Here is a 17639-nt window from a genome sequence, read left to right on the forward strand (position 1 = left end):
TTTTAAAGCATTGGAGATCATTGTAGATGAACAGCCTATAATTGTTTGCACCTGTGTATACGTTTTCCTCTCTCCAATCAACTTTTTAATCAAACTGCGCTGTTCTTCTGAACAATGTCTTGAACGTCCCATTGTCCTCAGGCTTTCAAAGAGAAAAGCATGTTCAAGAGGTGCTGGCTTCATCCTTGAATAGGGGACACCTGATTCACACCTGTTTGTTCCACAAAATTGACAAACTCACTGACTGAACGCCACACTACTATTACTGTGAACACCCCCTTTTCTACTTTTTTTTACTAATAGCTCAGTTTCATAGCCTTAAGAGTGTGCATATCATGAATGCTTGGTCTTGTTGGATTTGTGAGAATCTACTGAATCTACTGGTACCTTGTTTCCCATGTAACAATAGGAAATATAGTCAAAACCTGGATTAATGTTTTTAGTCACATAACACTACTATTATTCTGAACACTACTGTATATTCATAACACACCCACATCTGGAAGACGACAGCCAGTGATATGGTGTAGGCAGAAGTGATGGATTCAGTTACAACTGGAAGTTACTGGCTGATCTTGCTGGTTTCCTGTAGTTTTTTTTTTTTTTTTTGTTCAAGGTAGTCTGAAAGCTGAAGATTATTTTGAACTAGAGATCTGTGAGCAAGCTACTCCACCATACTACTTTCAAGCATTGGATTATATGCAATTGATCGGAGCCGCCCTTAGTCACTACTCCATTCAACCCAATCTCACTCCATTTCGTGATGGGATCACAAAAAGTAAATGAATATATGGTTTATGATACCACCATGAAAAGTGCCACATTCACTCCAAAAAATAAATAAATAAATAAAAAATAGCTCTTTGGATGAACTCAATTCAATTATATGCAGGATTTCCATCTAATAAATATATGTAGCCCCAACTCAAATAAAACACATCCATACAAGATAATCTAATTTAATTTAATCAATCAATCAATTTTTTTTTTATATAGCGCCAAATCACAACAAACAGTTGCCCTAAGGCGCTTTATATTGTAAGGCAAGGCCATACAATAATTATGTAAAACCCCAACAGGCAAAACGACCCCCTGTGAGCAAGCACTTGGCTACAGTGGGAAGGAAAAACTCCCTTTTAACAGGAAGAAACCTCCAGCAGAACCAGGCTCAGGGAGGGGCAGTCTTCTGCTGGGACTGGTTGGGTTGAGGGAGAGAACCAGAAAAAAGACATGCTGTGGAGGGGAGCAGAGATCGGTCACTAATGATTAAATGCAGAGTGGTGCATACAGAGCAAAAAGAGAAAGAAACAGTGCATCATGGGAACCCCCCAGCAGTCTACGTCTATAGCAGCATAACTAAGGGATGGTTCAGGGTCACCTGATCCAGCCCTAACTATAAGCTTTAGCAAAAAGGAAAGTTTTAAGCCTAATCTTAAAAGTAGAGAGAGTGTCTGTCTCCCTGATCTGAATTGGGAGCTGGTTCCACAGGAGAGGAGCCTGAAAGCTGAAGGCTCTGCCTCCCATTCTACTCTTACAAACCCTAGGAACTACAAGTAAGCCTGCAGTCTGAGAGCGAAGCGCTCTATTGGGGTGATATGGTACTACGAGGTCCCTAAGTTAAGATGGGACCTGATTATTCAAAACCTTATAAGTAAGAAGAAGAATTTTAAATTCTATTCTAGAATTAACAGGAAGCCAATGAAGAGAGGCCAATATGCGTGAGATATGCTCTCTCCTTCTAGTCCCCGTCAGTACTCTAGCTGCAGCATTTTGAATTAACTGAAGGCTTTTTAGGGAACTTTTAGGACAACCTGATAATAATGAATTTAATTTAATTGGGACTACATATATTTATTAGGTGAATTGCAATGAGTCAGTTGTTTGAGTGTATCACTCAAACAACTGACTCATTGGATGAGCTCAATTCAATTATGGGCAAGATTTTCATCTAATAAATATAGGTAGTCCCAATTAAATTAAATTATCTTGCATGGATACGCTTTATTTGAGTCGGGGCTACCTATATTTATTAGATGGAAATCCTGCTCACAATTGAATTGAGTTCATCCAATGCAGCATTTTTTTTTTTTGAGTGTTCCAGAATGAGATCTTGCCCCAAGTGAAGGAGTTCAAGAACCTTGAGGTCACAAATGAGGACCGTGAGATTAGCCGGAGAATTGCGGCAGCTGGGAGCAGACCCCGGGAAAGACCCAGGATTTAGGTGGACAGATTATATCTCCACACTGGCCTGGGAATCCCTCGGTATACAGTGGGGCCAAAAAGTATTTAGTCAGTCCCTGATTGTGCAAGTTCTCCTACTTAGAAAGATGAGAGAGGTCTGTAATTTTCAACACAGGTACACTTCAATTATGAGAGACAAAATGAGAAAAAAAAAATCCAGAAAATCACATTGTAGGATTTTTAAAGAATTTATTTGTAAATTATGGTGGAAAATAAGTATTTGGTCAGCCACAAACAAGCAAGATTTCTGGCTCTCACAGACCTGTAATTTCTTCTTTAAGAAGCTCTTCTGTCCTCCACCTGTTACCTGTATTAATGGCACCTGTTTGAACTTGTTATTTGTATAAAAGACACCTATGCACAGCCTCAAACAGTCAGACTCCAAACTCAACCATGGCCAAGATCAAAGACCTGTCGAAGGACACCAGGAAGAAAATTGTAGGTATGCACCAGGCTGTCAAGCAGGCAGCAGGTTGGTGTGAATAAATCAACTGTGGGAGCAATTATAAGAAAATGGAAGACATACAAGACCATTGATAATCTCCCTCGATCTGGGGCTCCACGCAAGATGTCATCCTGTGGGGTCAAAATGATCATAAGAACGGTGAACAAAAATCCCAGAACTACACGGAGGGACCTGATGAATGACCTGCAGAGAGCTGGGACCAAAGTAACAAAGGCTACACACTACGCAGAGAGGGACTCAAATCCTGCAGTGCCAGGCATGTCCCCCTGGTTAAACCAGTATGTGTCCAGGCCCATCTGATGTTTGCCAGAGAGCATATGATGATCCAGAAGAGGATTGGGAGAATATCATGTGGTCAGATGAAACCAAAATAGAACATTTTGGTAAAAACTCAACTCGTCGTGTTTGGAGGAAGAAGAATGCTGAGCTGCATTCCAAGAATACCATACCTACTGTGAATCATGGGGGTGGAAACATCATGCTTTGGGACTGTTTTTCTGCAAAGGGGACAGGACGACTGATCTGTGTTAAGGGAAGAATGAACATGGCCATGTATCATGAGATTTTAAGCCAAAACCTCTTTCCATCAGTGAGAGCATTGAAGATGCAACGTGGCTGGGTCTTCCACCATGACAATGATCCCAACCACACCGCTCAGGCAACAAAGGAGTGGCTCCGTAAAAAGCATTTCAAGGTCCTGGAGTGGCCAAGCCAGTCTCCAGACCGCAACCCCAAAGAAAATTTGTTGAGGGAGTTGAAAGTCCATGTTGCCCAGCGTCAGCCCCAAAACATCACTGCTCTAGAGGAGATCTGCATAGAGGAATGGGCCAAAATACCAGCTACAGTGTGTGCAAACCTGGTGAAGACTTACAGGAAACGTTTGACCTCTGTCATTGCCAACAAAGATTATGTTACAAAGTACTGAGTTGAATTTTTGTTATTGAGCAAATACTTTTTTTCCACCATAATTTACAAATAAATTCTTTAAAAATCCTACAATGTGATTCTCTGAATTTTTTTTTTTTCTCATTTTGTCTCTCACATTTGAAGTGCTGGAGCTGTTGCTCCTACGACCCAATTCCCGATAAGTGCTAGTAGATGTATACCTGTTAAACAAAGTGAAGCAACTCCTGATTTCATTGTCATCTCACTGTTTTACAGTAGACATCATGATAACATCTCACATTTCCACTTCAATAAAACTGCCTTTTTTCAAGCATACCTCACATCATCATCAACACTTCACTTGCAGTAAAAGAAAAACACTGAAGATTAAATGAAGTTTTCATCCACAGCAAGTGATGCAAATGAGAAATGACACTGAATCAAATGGCAAAGACAACTGTGTTTGCAACTGTGTGAACACTGATCTCCAACTCACCAAAGCTGATAAAACTAAAAATAAATGGGAAAAGAAAATAACTAATTTACATAATAATTACACATGGTGCACTGTTTCACCTGTCCAATTATAACCCAGTTCAAAAGTCTGCTTGGGAGACAGTTTGTGACACTGAGGGTCAGACACCATGGGAAAAATTATCTTGGTTCACATGTTGAAATTAATGACTGTGTTTTTTTTAATTATTATTATCTGTATAATCAATAAAGGTCCATGCAGATTTTAATAATTGCTTTTACTGTCTGCCCAACAGTCCAACATTCAAGTTGTGACAGTGAAGGATCAAATCCTCACATTTGAGATCTTATAACAATTCCCAAACCACTCAGCACATGGTCTGCTTGCACCCCTCCGTTCAAAGAGGATATTGTGCAGCATCAGGACCAGAACCACCAAGCCAAGGAACCCGTCTCTCCCAGATGCTGTGAGAATAATTTACTTTGAAGAATGCTGAAGGTTCTTGTACCACAGTAAGAAGGGCAATTGCTACCACAGTAAACAATAAATATTGTCCAAAGCAATCAGGCCCACAGGGCAAAGTATTTATCTCAGATACTTTGTCTTGTTTATCCCCTTATTGCCCACTATCCTCACATACATTTATTTAATATGCAATTTTTATTGTTTGTTTTCTTTCTGATTTTATTGTTCATGCTATTCCTGAACTGTCATCTAAGTGTTGTCATATATTTGGAAATGTTCATGTAACCATCCTCTGACTGGTCAAAACAAAACTGGGTGAAAACATTTTATATGAAACATAACTCATATTTTTTAGTTTCTAGGCTCTGAAAATGGACGGACCACATATAAAAATGGCTACAATTCCAAAATGGTCAAAGTGATGTTTTTGGAAAACTTCTTGAATTAAAGTTTAAAGTCTATAAGCACATCTTGTTTCATTTCACCTCCATTCTAGGGGTTTACAGAGGCAAAATGACAAAAACTATAGTTTTATTAGTACAAAAAAAAAAAAAGCCCTTTTTTCACGAGATGTGTAAAATCCCACAAGAACTACGACGACATGACAGTTTTAGCGATTAGCTAAATGAGTGTCTGTTTTGCAAGTGCTATAGAATTACATCTTCAGGTACACAACATAATCAAGACACTTCTAGTTTATCTCTAACAATACTCCTCACAGGAATATTTCTTTTCTTTTGTTGCATGTGCAAAACGTACCTGACATGAATAAGAGCAGAGTAGGCCTCGCTGCCAGCTAACACGTAGCTAATTCCGATAGAAACGCTAGAAAGAGAGAGGATGAGAAAAGGGAAGCAAAAGCACATGGAGATGACAGAGAAAGAAAGAAGAGAGATGGTGAGCAAAGTCTAATCACAACTTGATGTTCTCGTTAATTTCCAACATAAAACCAAAAGTTACTCTCCTCCACAGTATCATACACCAGGCTACTGCCTCATCACAGAGCCTAAGGCTACAAACAGCAAACAGATTTAATCTGAAATCATTTCTTAGCTCCAGTGGCGCGCCTTCATCCTCCACAAGTTCTATATTTTTACTCCAAAACAACAGTTGCCTTTGGGGCTACTTCCAAGCAAATGTTTTCCTTGCACGTTTAATAGGTGCTTGAAGCATCGCAAAGTTAAATCAAGCCAGAAATCGGTTATGCTTTCATAAATGAGCCAAGCATTCCTCATCATTAGAGTGCAGTGTTTTTCCGTATTTTAAATGCAATTAAAAAAAAATAAAAAATAAGAAGACCGTTGATCCAAATGTGTTGATTTATTAATAACTTTAAGCCTCCGTAATCTCCCAACATTTGGCTGCTGAAAGTGTAAATCCAGTGTGTTATCTAGAAAACATTCACATCCTGAAATACCAGAAAACATAGTTATTTTAATGCAAGGGAATTATTTATTATTTGCAGCAATCAAAACCACATTTCTGATGACAAATACTTATACCAAAGCTGGAAATGGGAAAGAAGAGAACTTGTTATATTTGTGTTGGAGTCAGATGATTCAAACTGTATAATTAAAGGGTGAATCTCTATCTCTCTCACACACACACACACACACACACACACACACACACACACACTAAAGATCACAAAGGAAAACATCAGAAAGTAAGAGCTAACCACCTATTGTTTCAGATAGTAAGTATTCTATATTTTGCCCTGCGACAGACTGGCATCCTGTCCTGGGTGTACCCCGCCTCGCACTCTATGACTGCTGGGATAGGCTCCAGCCCCCCCTGACCCTTGATTGGACTAAGCAGTTGAAGATGTGTGTGTGTGTGTATTGTATATTTTGTTGTACTTGGAGAATATCCTAAAGAGAGTCTGATGATAATTACCTTCATCAGATAACAGGTGAGCTCTCTTTCTCTGTGCCTGTGTGCAAGATAATTTAAACAGTGATGGACACATATTGACAAAACTGTCATGACATTTTTCTGGGGTCAGGGAACAGTTGATTAAATTTTAAATTAGAAAAGCCATCTGAAGATCATCTAGGCCAGTGGTTCTCAATCTTTTTATGAGTATCACCTGAGAAAATATCTGGTTTTCCATTTATCAGCATTTCAACTGGAATTAAAATAATTTAAATAATCTTAAATTTATTTATACTAAATCACAACACAGTCACCCCAAGGCTCAGCTCAAAATAGCAGAAAGCAGTATGGATTACGATGATTTAGATCAGTTTAAACTAAAGTTGATGGCTTAAAGCGTTTTTGCAATCGTCGTGGAACGCCTGTGCCATCCAGGACTGTGTCTGGCACTAAAGAAGAACTGATCACTCTCCCATACACAACATCGGCCCATCAGCTTAATGTAAATAAATTAACATTAGACCTACAGACTATTTTGTAAAGATGTTCAGGGGAAATTTGTCTTCATTTCTTGTTTTCTTTTCTGGAAGAGACAGGGCCATTTAACAGAATGTGAATCAGATAAGAATTTACTTCCTGTTCCACACTCCAGTCCAGAGGTGGTGGTAATACACCAGTGAATTAGCTGCCAACCGCCATTAAACAGAAAGAAGAAGAATTAATTGACGCGCGCCTACATGTATCGACAGTGATGTCCCTTGTACATGTAACATAACAAGTCCACACGTGTGTGGGAGATTTGCTCTCCATCACATTTGTCTGTTAAAGCAGAAACTGTATGTGTAGCGCGTATCAGCCGAGTCCGACTCTTATTTCACTTACAGCAGAGATTCGGTGTCAGATCGGCTTCATCTAAGTGTTGAAGCCGTGAAGCCTTTAAATGCTTCATTAGGAATTATCTGCTCCATTTAGTTGTATTGATTCAATGAAATATTACTTCGTTTTACCTTAACCTTATTTGAAATAAAGCAGCTGACTTAATTACACCATAAAAAACAATTCTGGTCAGGAACAATCTACATACATGTATGGTACATGAACCCAATTATTATTTCAAACTATTTGCCCAAACCCGGCTCAACTCATCATGTCCTGCTAGGCCCGGTTCGGGTATCCACCACCCTCTCGTCTGCATATAAACAACAAAATAATTCAGTTTCAGAAATACTGACAAACTAAATCTGCCAGAAGCTTGGACAAAACTGCCAAAAACGCTGCTTCTGCTTCAAATTATTACCCTGATAGAACACAATCAAATTTGTTCAAGTTGTACTCACTAGGACTATCTCAGTTCAAAAGTGTTTGTTTGTTGTCTTAACAGATGTTAAGACAACACACACTCACAAGTTACCACGCATCAGTGATAATTTGGAGACTCAGGATGAAATTTTTTATTTCACCTCAATTTTGAAATTGGTGCCAATGATGGCCGTAACTACTGCGTGTACCAAGTTTGTTCTAGTGATGACAAAGTTGGATTCAAAAGTTACCGTGATGCTTCAAAACGCATACTGCTGTCTATGTCACATTACCCACAGTTATCAGTTGTGCATTTACACTGAGTAAATCACCTGCAAAACAATCTCCACCCCAATGCACAAATGTCCAGATTGGCTACACAATTTAGCACTCGATATCTGGGAACTTAGTAAATCAAGCCCAAAATGTTCCCACCAAAACCAAAAAACTATATGGCTAATCATATCTGACAAATATGACATTTTCAATACTGAATCTCAACATAACTTTATTACTAGATAAGAAGAAATGTGTGTATAGTATTGATATGAATACATCTGGAACTATACCTACATCCACCTCAGTGCTCCCGTGATCCAAGGCTCAAACTTTTCTGTTTAACTTTAAATACACACACATCAACAACAAGGAAATTTATTTATTAATTTTTTACAAGTAAGAAAAGGCATGCTCATCTGACTGTATTATAATTTTATATATATATATATATATATATATATATATATATATACACGAGGTCTATTAGAAAAGTATCCGACCTTATTATTTTTTTAAAAACCATATGGATTTGAATCACGTGTGATTGCGTCAGACAAGCTTGAACCCTCGTGCGCATGCCTGAGTTTTTTCATGCCTGTCGGTTGCGTCCTTCGCCTGTGAGCAGGCTTTGAGTGAGGTGTGGTCCACCCCTCTCGGCGGATTTTTATTGCGAATAAATGTCTGAACGATTTGGAGCTTTGCTGCATCAATTTTTTTACAGAAACTGTGAGAGACCTCCAGGTGGACACCGTTCGAAAAATTAATATGGCTTTCAGGGACGATTTTATGGGGATTAAACAGATTACGGAGTGTTACTGCCGCTTTAAGGACTGCCCACAACTCCTGAGAGCACGGTGTGCTCCCAGCCCCCATCGACAGGCTCACACCCCGCTGGAATAACCAGATCATTTCCAACGTGATTTGTTGATCCGGGACCCTCGTCTGACTTTCACAAAAAGGCAGAAGATGTGGACATCAGCACTTTTTCGGTACATTCCACCATTACAGGAGTTTTTTTCATGGAAAGAAAAGCGGAGGGACACGCCACGGAGCCGTTCATTACGCGGGACAAAACCACCTCGGTGTTGGTCTCACAGGACGGCTTTCAGGTGGATTTCAGACGGATTCCGGTTGCTATATATTAAATACAGTAACATTTCTGTGTAATGCATATGTTATGTGTGTTGTAGCTGTTCTGTCTCAGGCAGTACATAAAGATCCAGTCACCAAGTATAGAAGACATAAGAAGCATTATTCACGTGTGGCGTGTGTGTGTGTGTGTGTGCGTGTTTGTGTGTGCGTGTGTGTGCAGTCAAGCCTCGGCCATTGATCCACCACTAAGCCCTCTTGAACACAAAGAGGGAGCTATCACTTAGCCAGGTGTTACAGAGCCGCTCACACACTGATAACACATTTCACCATCGATGCTAAGAGCCCTGTTCACCTCGTGTGTGTCCAGGAGGTCTCACACATGAAAACACACGCAACTCCTCACATCATCCAGCCAATGCTGCAAACACTACACACAAAAACACAAATCAGTACTAAATTTGCTAAACCTGAAGTCAATAGGCCATACAAAATACAGCAAACCACAACTTGGTTTCAGTGACTCCTGTTCATCTGCATTCAATCTAAAGCCAAGTTGGGATTTTTTTTTTTTGTTTGTTTTTTTTTAGAAAATCCAGAATTAAAACATTGTGTGTGAATCTAACAATGATCGCAACAATCCATTATTACTATTACTGAGGGACACTTTTAGACTATCAGTTTGTGACACAGTAGAAACAAATGGAAATGCTGCTGGTTAAGAAAGAAATCAATGCTTTGAACTGATAAAACTTTGTGGAAACTTGTCTGTCAGAAAGAAATCAATAGAAAACACATAACTGTGTATCAAAGACTGAGGATATGAGTGGTGGCTAAAGGTCTGCATTAATCATCTTAACCTAAAACATTAAAATTTGAACAGAAACTTACCGGAAAACAGATGCCATACGAAAATGAATGGATGAACTTCTAAAGCTGCAGCAAAAAGACTTGTAGCTATTTCTCAGAACTATGCAGATGATGTAAAGATTGCAACAGATGGACAGTTATTAGATGTCTAACGGCCTGAATGAATATAAAATAGCTTGGAAAAAAAAGAAAGCTGGGTGAAGCACTGTGTTGCGATGCACTTATCTGCATTTGGATTATTTCTTTTATCTACAGGATAAGGAAATACAGATAATGGACACACCAGGCATGTAAAATGATTTACTTTTCCCATAATTATTATAAATATGTTTTGCACAAATGTTCTGGTCCATTTCTTTTCTGGGGAAATAAATAAAATTATAGCTGATACTGTGCTTCCTGACACAATCAACACTTGAATCACAGGTGAACAATTCCCCTCATCGCCAGTACACGACTGCTGGCATGTATGCAACATGCGACCACTGCATGTGAAGAGGCGGTAGCTGTAGCGCATCATCTGCTGCTTCCTGTCTCTGTTTTTTTCCATTTGATCAAGCATTTCGAATTTATGAACAACCCGGTGGTCTCCACTCAGCCGTACAGACTGTGTGCTTGCTGCACGTGCATGGAGAGTGAGTTCCATGCATGGGAGATTATGTAACGATTGGAGTCGAGTGCCGACAACCATGTGGCATGTATGTTGTGAGTAGAGACACGTTTTTGGCAGATAGTGGCGAGATGGGTAGGATGTGCTACATGTACACAGGCGTACACACCTTCTGTGTGATAGGGGCTATAGAGAGCTTATGTATCTATACCCACAGTCAACCTAAATTATGATAGATCAAATATAATTTCTGCTTTTGTAAATCAGAATTCTAATATAATCAATTAAAAAAGTCACCATTATGAATGTCAATAACAAAATTACAAGATACGATATGAGGAAACTAAACTTCAGTCCTCTCAGCACTTGTAAATCATTGGAATGCTGCAGTGCCGATGATGATTATGCTATACTGTGACTGAATCAGTTCAAAAACAACAGAGGATTTTCATCAGGAATTTTATCTGCATTTACTGTGTCGCCTGGCAATGCAGGCCCCTCATCAAAGTTGACAGTTGGATTTTATAGTTTTCACTACAAAAACTGATATCTAAGAAAGTAAAGAAAACTTGACTTAATTTTTGTCTAAATAGAAAAATAATCTTGTCAAGCATTTTTTACATAAGAAATAATGTCTTATTTTGGGAAAATGCATCTCACTTTTTCTTAAGTTTTTCCAGCTAATATCAAGCTGTATTTAATCAGCAACAAGGAAAGGCAATGGATTTCAAATCATCCACGCAAAGGAACAACATTGTTTTCATTATTTTAAGAGAGAGGTTATTGTTAAAATAAGACTTGTGTCTAATTTTAAGGCACATTTTGATTATTCAGTGCCTAGACATTTTGCTAGTTTTGAGAATTCTAAACAAGTAAATTTTTCTTATCCCATTGGCAGATATTTTTTTGTTTAATAAAAGATGATTTCGCTAGATTTGGGATTATTTGTCTTATTTTGAGAAGGGGAGTTTTTGCAATGTTAATGACAACTGAGAAAAAACTGACAAAACTGTTGATTACAGACAAAAAAAAAAAAAGAATGTCAGAAATGGCAAAAACGACTCAAGTTCAACTCAATATGCCACACCAGTGAACCAAAATGAGGAGAAAAATATCCACCACCCACACAATCTCTCCCACACTCAGCATCGCCGATATCTGTTTGAAAATGTTGAAGTGGTGCTGCAGTTATAGAAAGCTAACTTTTACTATGGTTACTTACAACTGGAAGAGGAGAATGCAGTTGAAGGCACAGCTCATGGGCCGTGAGAGAAAGAGGTGACCGAGCATGTGAAGGTTGGGCTGCAGGTCTTCAGCTTGCACCTGCAGAGTTACACCATCTTGCTGTAGTAAACCTGTACCTGTGAGAAAAAAAAAGAATAAAAATGCATGAATAAATAAAATAAACAGAGATGCAAAGCTGATGAAAATGATCTTAAAAGCTTCTGTCTTATGTCATAATATTATTTGAAGCTTCTTATTTAGAACATTAAACACAAGGCAATGTGCAGACTTTTTTTGGATATCCTGAATTATTACATGAAGTCATACTAAACAAAATAAATTCCAATCATAAAAGAAGAAATGCCAGGAAACCATTAGCTTCAAGAAACTGTTGATATAGACTGTTTTCCTGTAAAAAAAAAAAAAGTTAAACATGATAAATATTTAGAGATAAAACACAGTACTGAAAAATGGAAAATTTACAAGAAAGTAAGAATAAATTAATTTGTGTATCACCACTGAAGAAATCCTTACATGCTTCCCAACCTTTATTTTTTACTTGGAGACCCCTTTATTTCTAACACATGCATGCACACATGCACCCACCTCCCCACCCACAAAATAACAATGATTAATTCCAATGTACGCGTGGTTGATTTGGGCAAAAACTTACTTTTTAACACAGATGTAACTTTAAATAGACTGCATTTACATAGCGCTTTCCATCTGCATCAGACGCTCAAAGTGCTTTACAATTATGCCTCACATTCACCCCGATGTCAGGATGCTGCCATACAAGGCGCTTACTACACACCGGGAGCAATAGGGGATTAAGGACCTTGCCCAAGGGCCCTTAGTGATTTTCCAGTCAGGTGGGGATTTTGAACCGATGATCTTCTGGTCTCAAGCACAACACCTTAACCACTAGACCCCCAAACCTCATGACTTTAAGACCTCATGACCGCCCTGTGAACCTTTGCAACACCCTCAATGGGTGTCAGACTCCACATTGGGAAAAAGGACTTGAAAATAGTGCAAAATGGATGAATAAAAACCAACGCTTTGAACCGGTTCGTGAAATAAAATGAAACCAGAAACATTATATATTTTTTTAATGTTCCAGAACAGAATAGTTCTTTTAAAATAGTGGTAACCGGTAAATAAAGTTACTTTGTTTCATTGTTGCAAAAGGTTTCCATTTCCATTTCCATTTTTAGCATTATACATAATTTGTAATGTAATGTAATCAACCAAGTCCCAGAATTTTAGAATATGTAAACAGGCAAAAAAAGGATTTGTTTGCTCGCAAAATGATTTATTAAAATAATTCTTACAGCTTTCTTTTGCAACAAAAATATTGGATTAGTATTAGTTTTATATGTATTTCCCCATACCTCAATACAGTAGGTCATATATGGAACGAGCAATGAATGATATAAAATCGTTAATGAGTGTTGGGAAATGAAATCTTGTGCTTAATGCAGAATTGCAATGGCTTTAGACATTTTGGATTTAACAAAATTAATATGCGTTTTCCAACTCAGTTTATCATCAACAACAACACCAAGAAATGTTGTATCAGTTACAGTTTCAATTTCAATATCATTTAATAATAAATTTCTGCAGGAACTCCTGGACTTGTTTCCAAATAGGATACACTTTGTCTTACCAAAGTGGAGCGATAATTTGTTTGAATCAAACCACTGTTTAAACTTCTGTAGCTCTTTCTCCATCATGTCCAAGGTCTGTCCCATGTGATCCCCACTACAAAACACAGTCATATCATCAGCAAACAAAATACAACTGACAGGCCTGAAAACCAAACATATGTCATTAATATACAGAAGAAACAACAACGGCCCCAGAACTGAACCCTGGGGCACCCCACAAGTAATTTTCATGAGTTCAGAATTAGTCCCACCAATATGTACACACTGATATCTATTGTATAAATAGCTAACTATCCAATCATATACCAATCTCCTGATACCATTCCTCTGCAGTTTGTCTAATACCACAGTATGGTCTATAGTATCAAATGCCTTCTGCAAATCAAAAAAACCCCAACAGTATATTGCTTATTTTCAATTGCATTTGTAATCTGTTCAACAAAATCAATTACAGCCAGTGAAGGCGTGCGATTTTTTCTAAAACCATACTGCTGTTCGCTAAGTATGTGATGTTTAGTTATAAAATAATATAACCTCTTAAAAAATACCTTTTCCAAAATTGTGGAAAATTTTGGAAAAGGTATTTTAAAAGGTATTTGAATCTTGATGCTTTGTTTTAATTAAACAGTTGGATTCCCCTGGTCCGCACCAGTTTGAAGTCAGCTTTACCTTTAAAAATACACATAGTGTGAAGTTTGGACAGTGTTTGGACATGTGGTATAAATAAAAAAAAAAAAAAAACAGCCAGTACCTGTGGGACCACATCGCACCCCTTATGTGGCATAAAAAAAAAAAAAAACAGCCGGTACCTGTGGGACCACACTGTGCCACTTATGTGGAATAAAAAAAACAAAAAAACAGCCGGTACTCATGGGACCACATCGCACCCCTTATGTGGAATAAAAAAACAAAACAAAACAGCTGGTACCTGTGGGACCACATTGCGCCGCTTATGTGGAATAAAAAAAAAAAAAAACAGCCGGGTGCTGTGGGACCACATCGCACCACTTATGTGGTATAAAAAACAAAACAAATCAGAACAAAAAAAAAAAACGGTACCTGTGGGACCACATCACTCCACTTATGTGGTATAAAAAACAAAACAAAACAAAAAACAGCCGGTACCTGTGGGACCATATCGCACCCCTTATGTGGCATAAAAAAAAAAACAAAACAGCCGGTACCTGTGGGACCACATTGCGCCGCTTATGTGGAATAAAAAAAAAAAAAACAGCCGGGTGCTGTGGACCCACATCGCACCACTTATGTGGTATAAAAAACAAATCAGAACAAAAAAAAAAATGGTACCTGTGGGACCACATCACTCCACTTATGTGGTATAAAAAACAAAACAAAACAAAAAACAGCCGGTACCTGTGGGACCACATCACACCAGTTATGTGGTATAAAAAACAAAACAAAACAAAACAAACAACAGCCGGTACCTGTGGGACCACATCGCACCGCTTATGTGGAATAAATAAAAAAAATAAAAACCAGCCAGTACCCGTGGGACCACATCACAGCGCTTATGCGAAATAAATAAAAAAAAGTAAAAACCAGCCAGTACCTGTGGGACCATATTGTGCCGCTTCTGTGGCATAAAAAAATAAAATAAAAACCAGCCGGTACCTGTGGGACCATATCGCGCTGCTTATGTGAAATAAAAAAAAAGAAAGAAAAAAAACAGCCAGTATCTGTGGGACCACATTGCGCGGCTTATGTGGAATAAATAAAAAAATAAAAACCAGCCGGTACCTGTGGGACCACATCGCGCTGCTTATGTGAAATAAATAAAAAAATAAAACCAGCCGGTACCTGTGGGACCACATCGCGCAGCTTATGTGGTATAAAAAAAACAAACAAAACAGCTGGTACCTGTGGGACCACATTGCGCCTCTTATGTGGAATAAAAAAAAACAAAAAAATAAACAGCCGGGTGATGTGGGACAACATCACTCCACTTATGTGGTATAAAAAACAAAACAAATCAGAACAAAAAAAAAAACGGTATCTGTGGGACCACATCACTCCACTTATGTGGAATAAAAAACAAAACAAAACAAAACAAAAAACAGCCGGTATCTGTGGGACCACATCACACCAGTTATGTGGTATAAAAAACAAAATAAAACAAAACAAAAAACAGCTGGTACCTGTGGGACCACATCGCACCGCTTATGTGGAATAAATACAAAAATAAAAACCAGCCGGTACCTGTGGGACCACATCGTACCCCTTATGTGGCATAAATAAAAAAAAAAAACAGCCGGTACCTGTGGGACCACACTGTGCCACTTATGTGGAATAAAAAAAAAAAAAAAAACAGCCGGGTGCTGTGGGACCACATCGCACCACTTAAGTGGAATAAATAAAAAAAATAAATAAAAACCAGCCGGTACTTGTAGGATCACATTGCGCCACTTATGTGGAATAAATAAAAAAATAAAAACCAGCCGGTACCTGTGGGACCACATCACGCTGCTTATGTGGTATAAATAAAAAATAAAAACCAGCCGGTACCTGTGGGACCACATCACGCCACTTATGTGGTATAAAAAACAAAACAAAACAAAAAACAGCTGGTACCTGTGAGACCACATCACTCCACTTATGTGGTATAAAAACAAAACAAAACAAAAAACAGCCGGTACCTGTGGGACCACATCACGCCAGTTATGTGGTATAAAAAACAAATCAAAACAAAACAAAAAACAGCCGGTACCTGTGGGACTACTTCGCACCACTTATGTGGAATAAATAAAAAAATAAAACCAGGCGGTACCTGTGGGACCACATCGTGTCGCTTATGTGGTTGAAATAAAAAAACAAAAAACAGCCAGTACCTGTGGGACCACATCACTCCACTTATGTGGTATAAAAAACAAAACAAAACAAAACAAAAAAACAGCCGGTACCTGTGGGACCACATCGCACCACTTATGTGGAATAAATAAAAAAATAAAAACCAGCCAGTACCTGTGGGACCACATCGCACCCCTTATGTGGCATAAAAAAAAAAAAAAAACAGCCAGTACCTGTGGGACCACATCGCACCCCTTATGTGGCATAAAAAAATAAAAAACAGCCGGTACCTGTGGGACCACATTGCGCCGCTTATGTGGAATTAAAAAAAAACAAAAAAAAAAAAACAGCCGGTACCCATGGGACCACATCACACCCCTTAGGTGGCATAAAATAAAAAAACAAAACAGCTGGTACCTGTGGGACCACATTGCGCCGCTTATGTGGAATAAAAATAAAAAAAAACAGCCGGGTGATGTGGGACAACATCACTCCACTTATGTGGTATAAAAAACAAAACAAATCAGAACAAAAAAAACGGTACCTGTGGGACCACATCACTCCACTTATGTGGAATAAAAAAACAAAACAAAACAAAAAACAGCCGGTACCTGTGGGACCACATCACACCAGTTATGTGGTATAAAAAACAAAACAAAACAAAACAAAAAACAGCCGGTACCTGTGGGACCACTTTGCACCGCTTATGTGGAATAAAAAAATAAAAATAAAAACCAGCCAGTACCCGTGGGACCACATCACACCGCTTATGTGGAATGAATACAAAAATAAAAACCAGCCGGTACCTGTGGGACCACTTCGCACCGCTTATGTGAAATAAAAAAATAAAAATAAAAACCAGCCAGTACCCGTGGGACCATATTGTGCCGCTTCTGTGGCATAAAAAAAATAAAATAAAAACCAGCCGTTACCTGTGGGACCATATCGCGCTGCTTATGTGAAATTAAAAAAAAGAAAGAAAAAAAAAAAGCCAGTATCTGTGGGACCACATCGCTCTGCTTATGTGAAATAAATAAAAAAAATAAAACCAGCCAGTACCTGTGGGACCACATCGCGAGGCTTATGTGGTATAAATTAAAAAAAACAAAAAACAGCCAGTACCTGTGGGACCACATCGCACCCCTTATGTGGCAAAAAAAACAAAAAAAAAACAGCCGGTACCCATGGGACCACATCGCACCCCTTATGTGGCATTAAAAAACAACAAAAAAAAACAGCCGGTAGCTGTGGGACCACATTGCGCCTCTTATGTGGAATAAAAAAAAAACCAGCCGGTACTTGTAGGATCACATTGCGCCACTTATGTGGTATAAAAAACAAAACAAAACAAAAAACAGCTGGTACCTGTGGGACCACATCACTCCA

At 38.5% G+C, this 17639-nt stretch overlaps 1 protein-coding gene across 1 annotated transcript in view; it reads right to left on the reverse strand.

The window, feature by feature from the left end:
* The window catches only part of LOC117519560, a 103007-nt gene that overhangs the window by 45427 nt on the left and 39941 nt on the right, over positions 1 to 17639 (reverse strand). Inside the window, exons 6-7 of the mRNA XM_034180852.1 lie at positions 11777 to 11915; positions 5292 to 5357 (exon numbers count right to left, since the gene is read on the reverse strand). Of these exons, the coding sequence (XP_034036743.1) occupies positions 5292 to 5357; positions 11777 to 11915 (205 nt within the window). The remainder of the gene's footprint in view (positions 1 to 5291; positions 5358 to 11776; positions 11916 to 17639) is intronic.

Source organism: Thalassophryne amazonica, chromosome 10, assembly GCF_902500255.1.
Source record: "Thalassophryne amazonica chromosome 10, fThaAma1.1, whole genome shotgun sequence".
NCBI lineage: Eukaryota > Metazoa > Chordata > Actinopteri > Batrachoidiformes > Batrachoididae > Thalassophryne > Thalassophryne amazonica.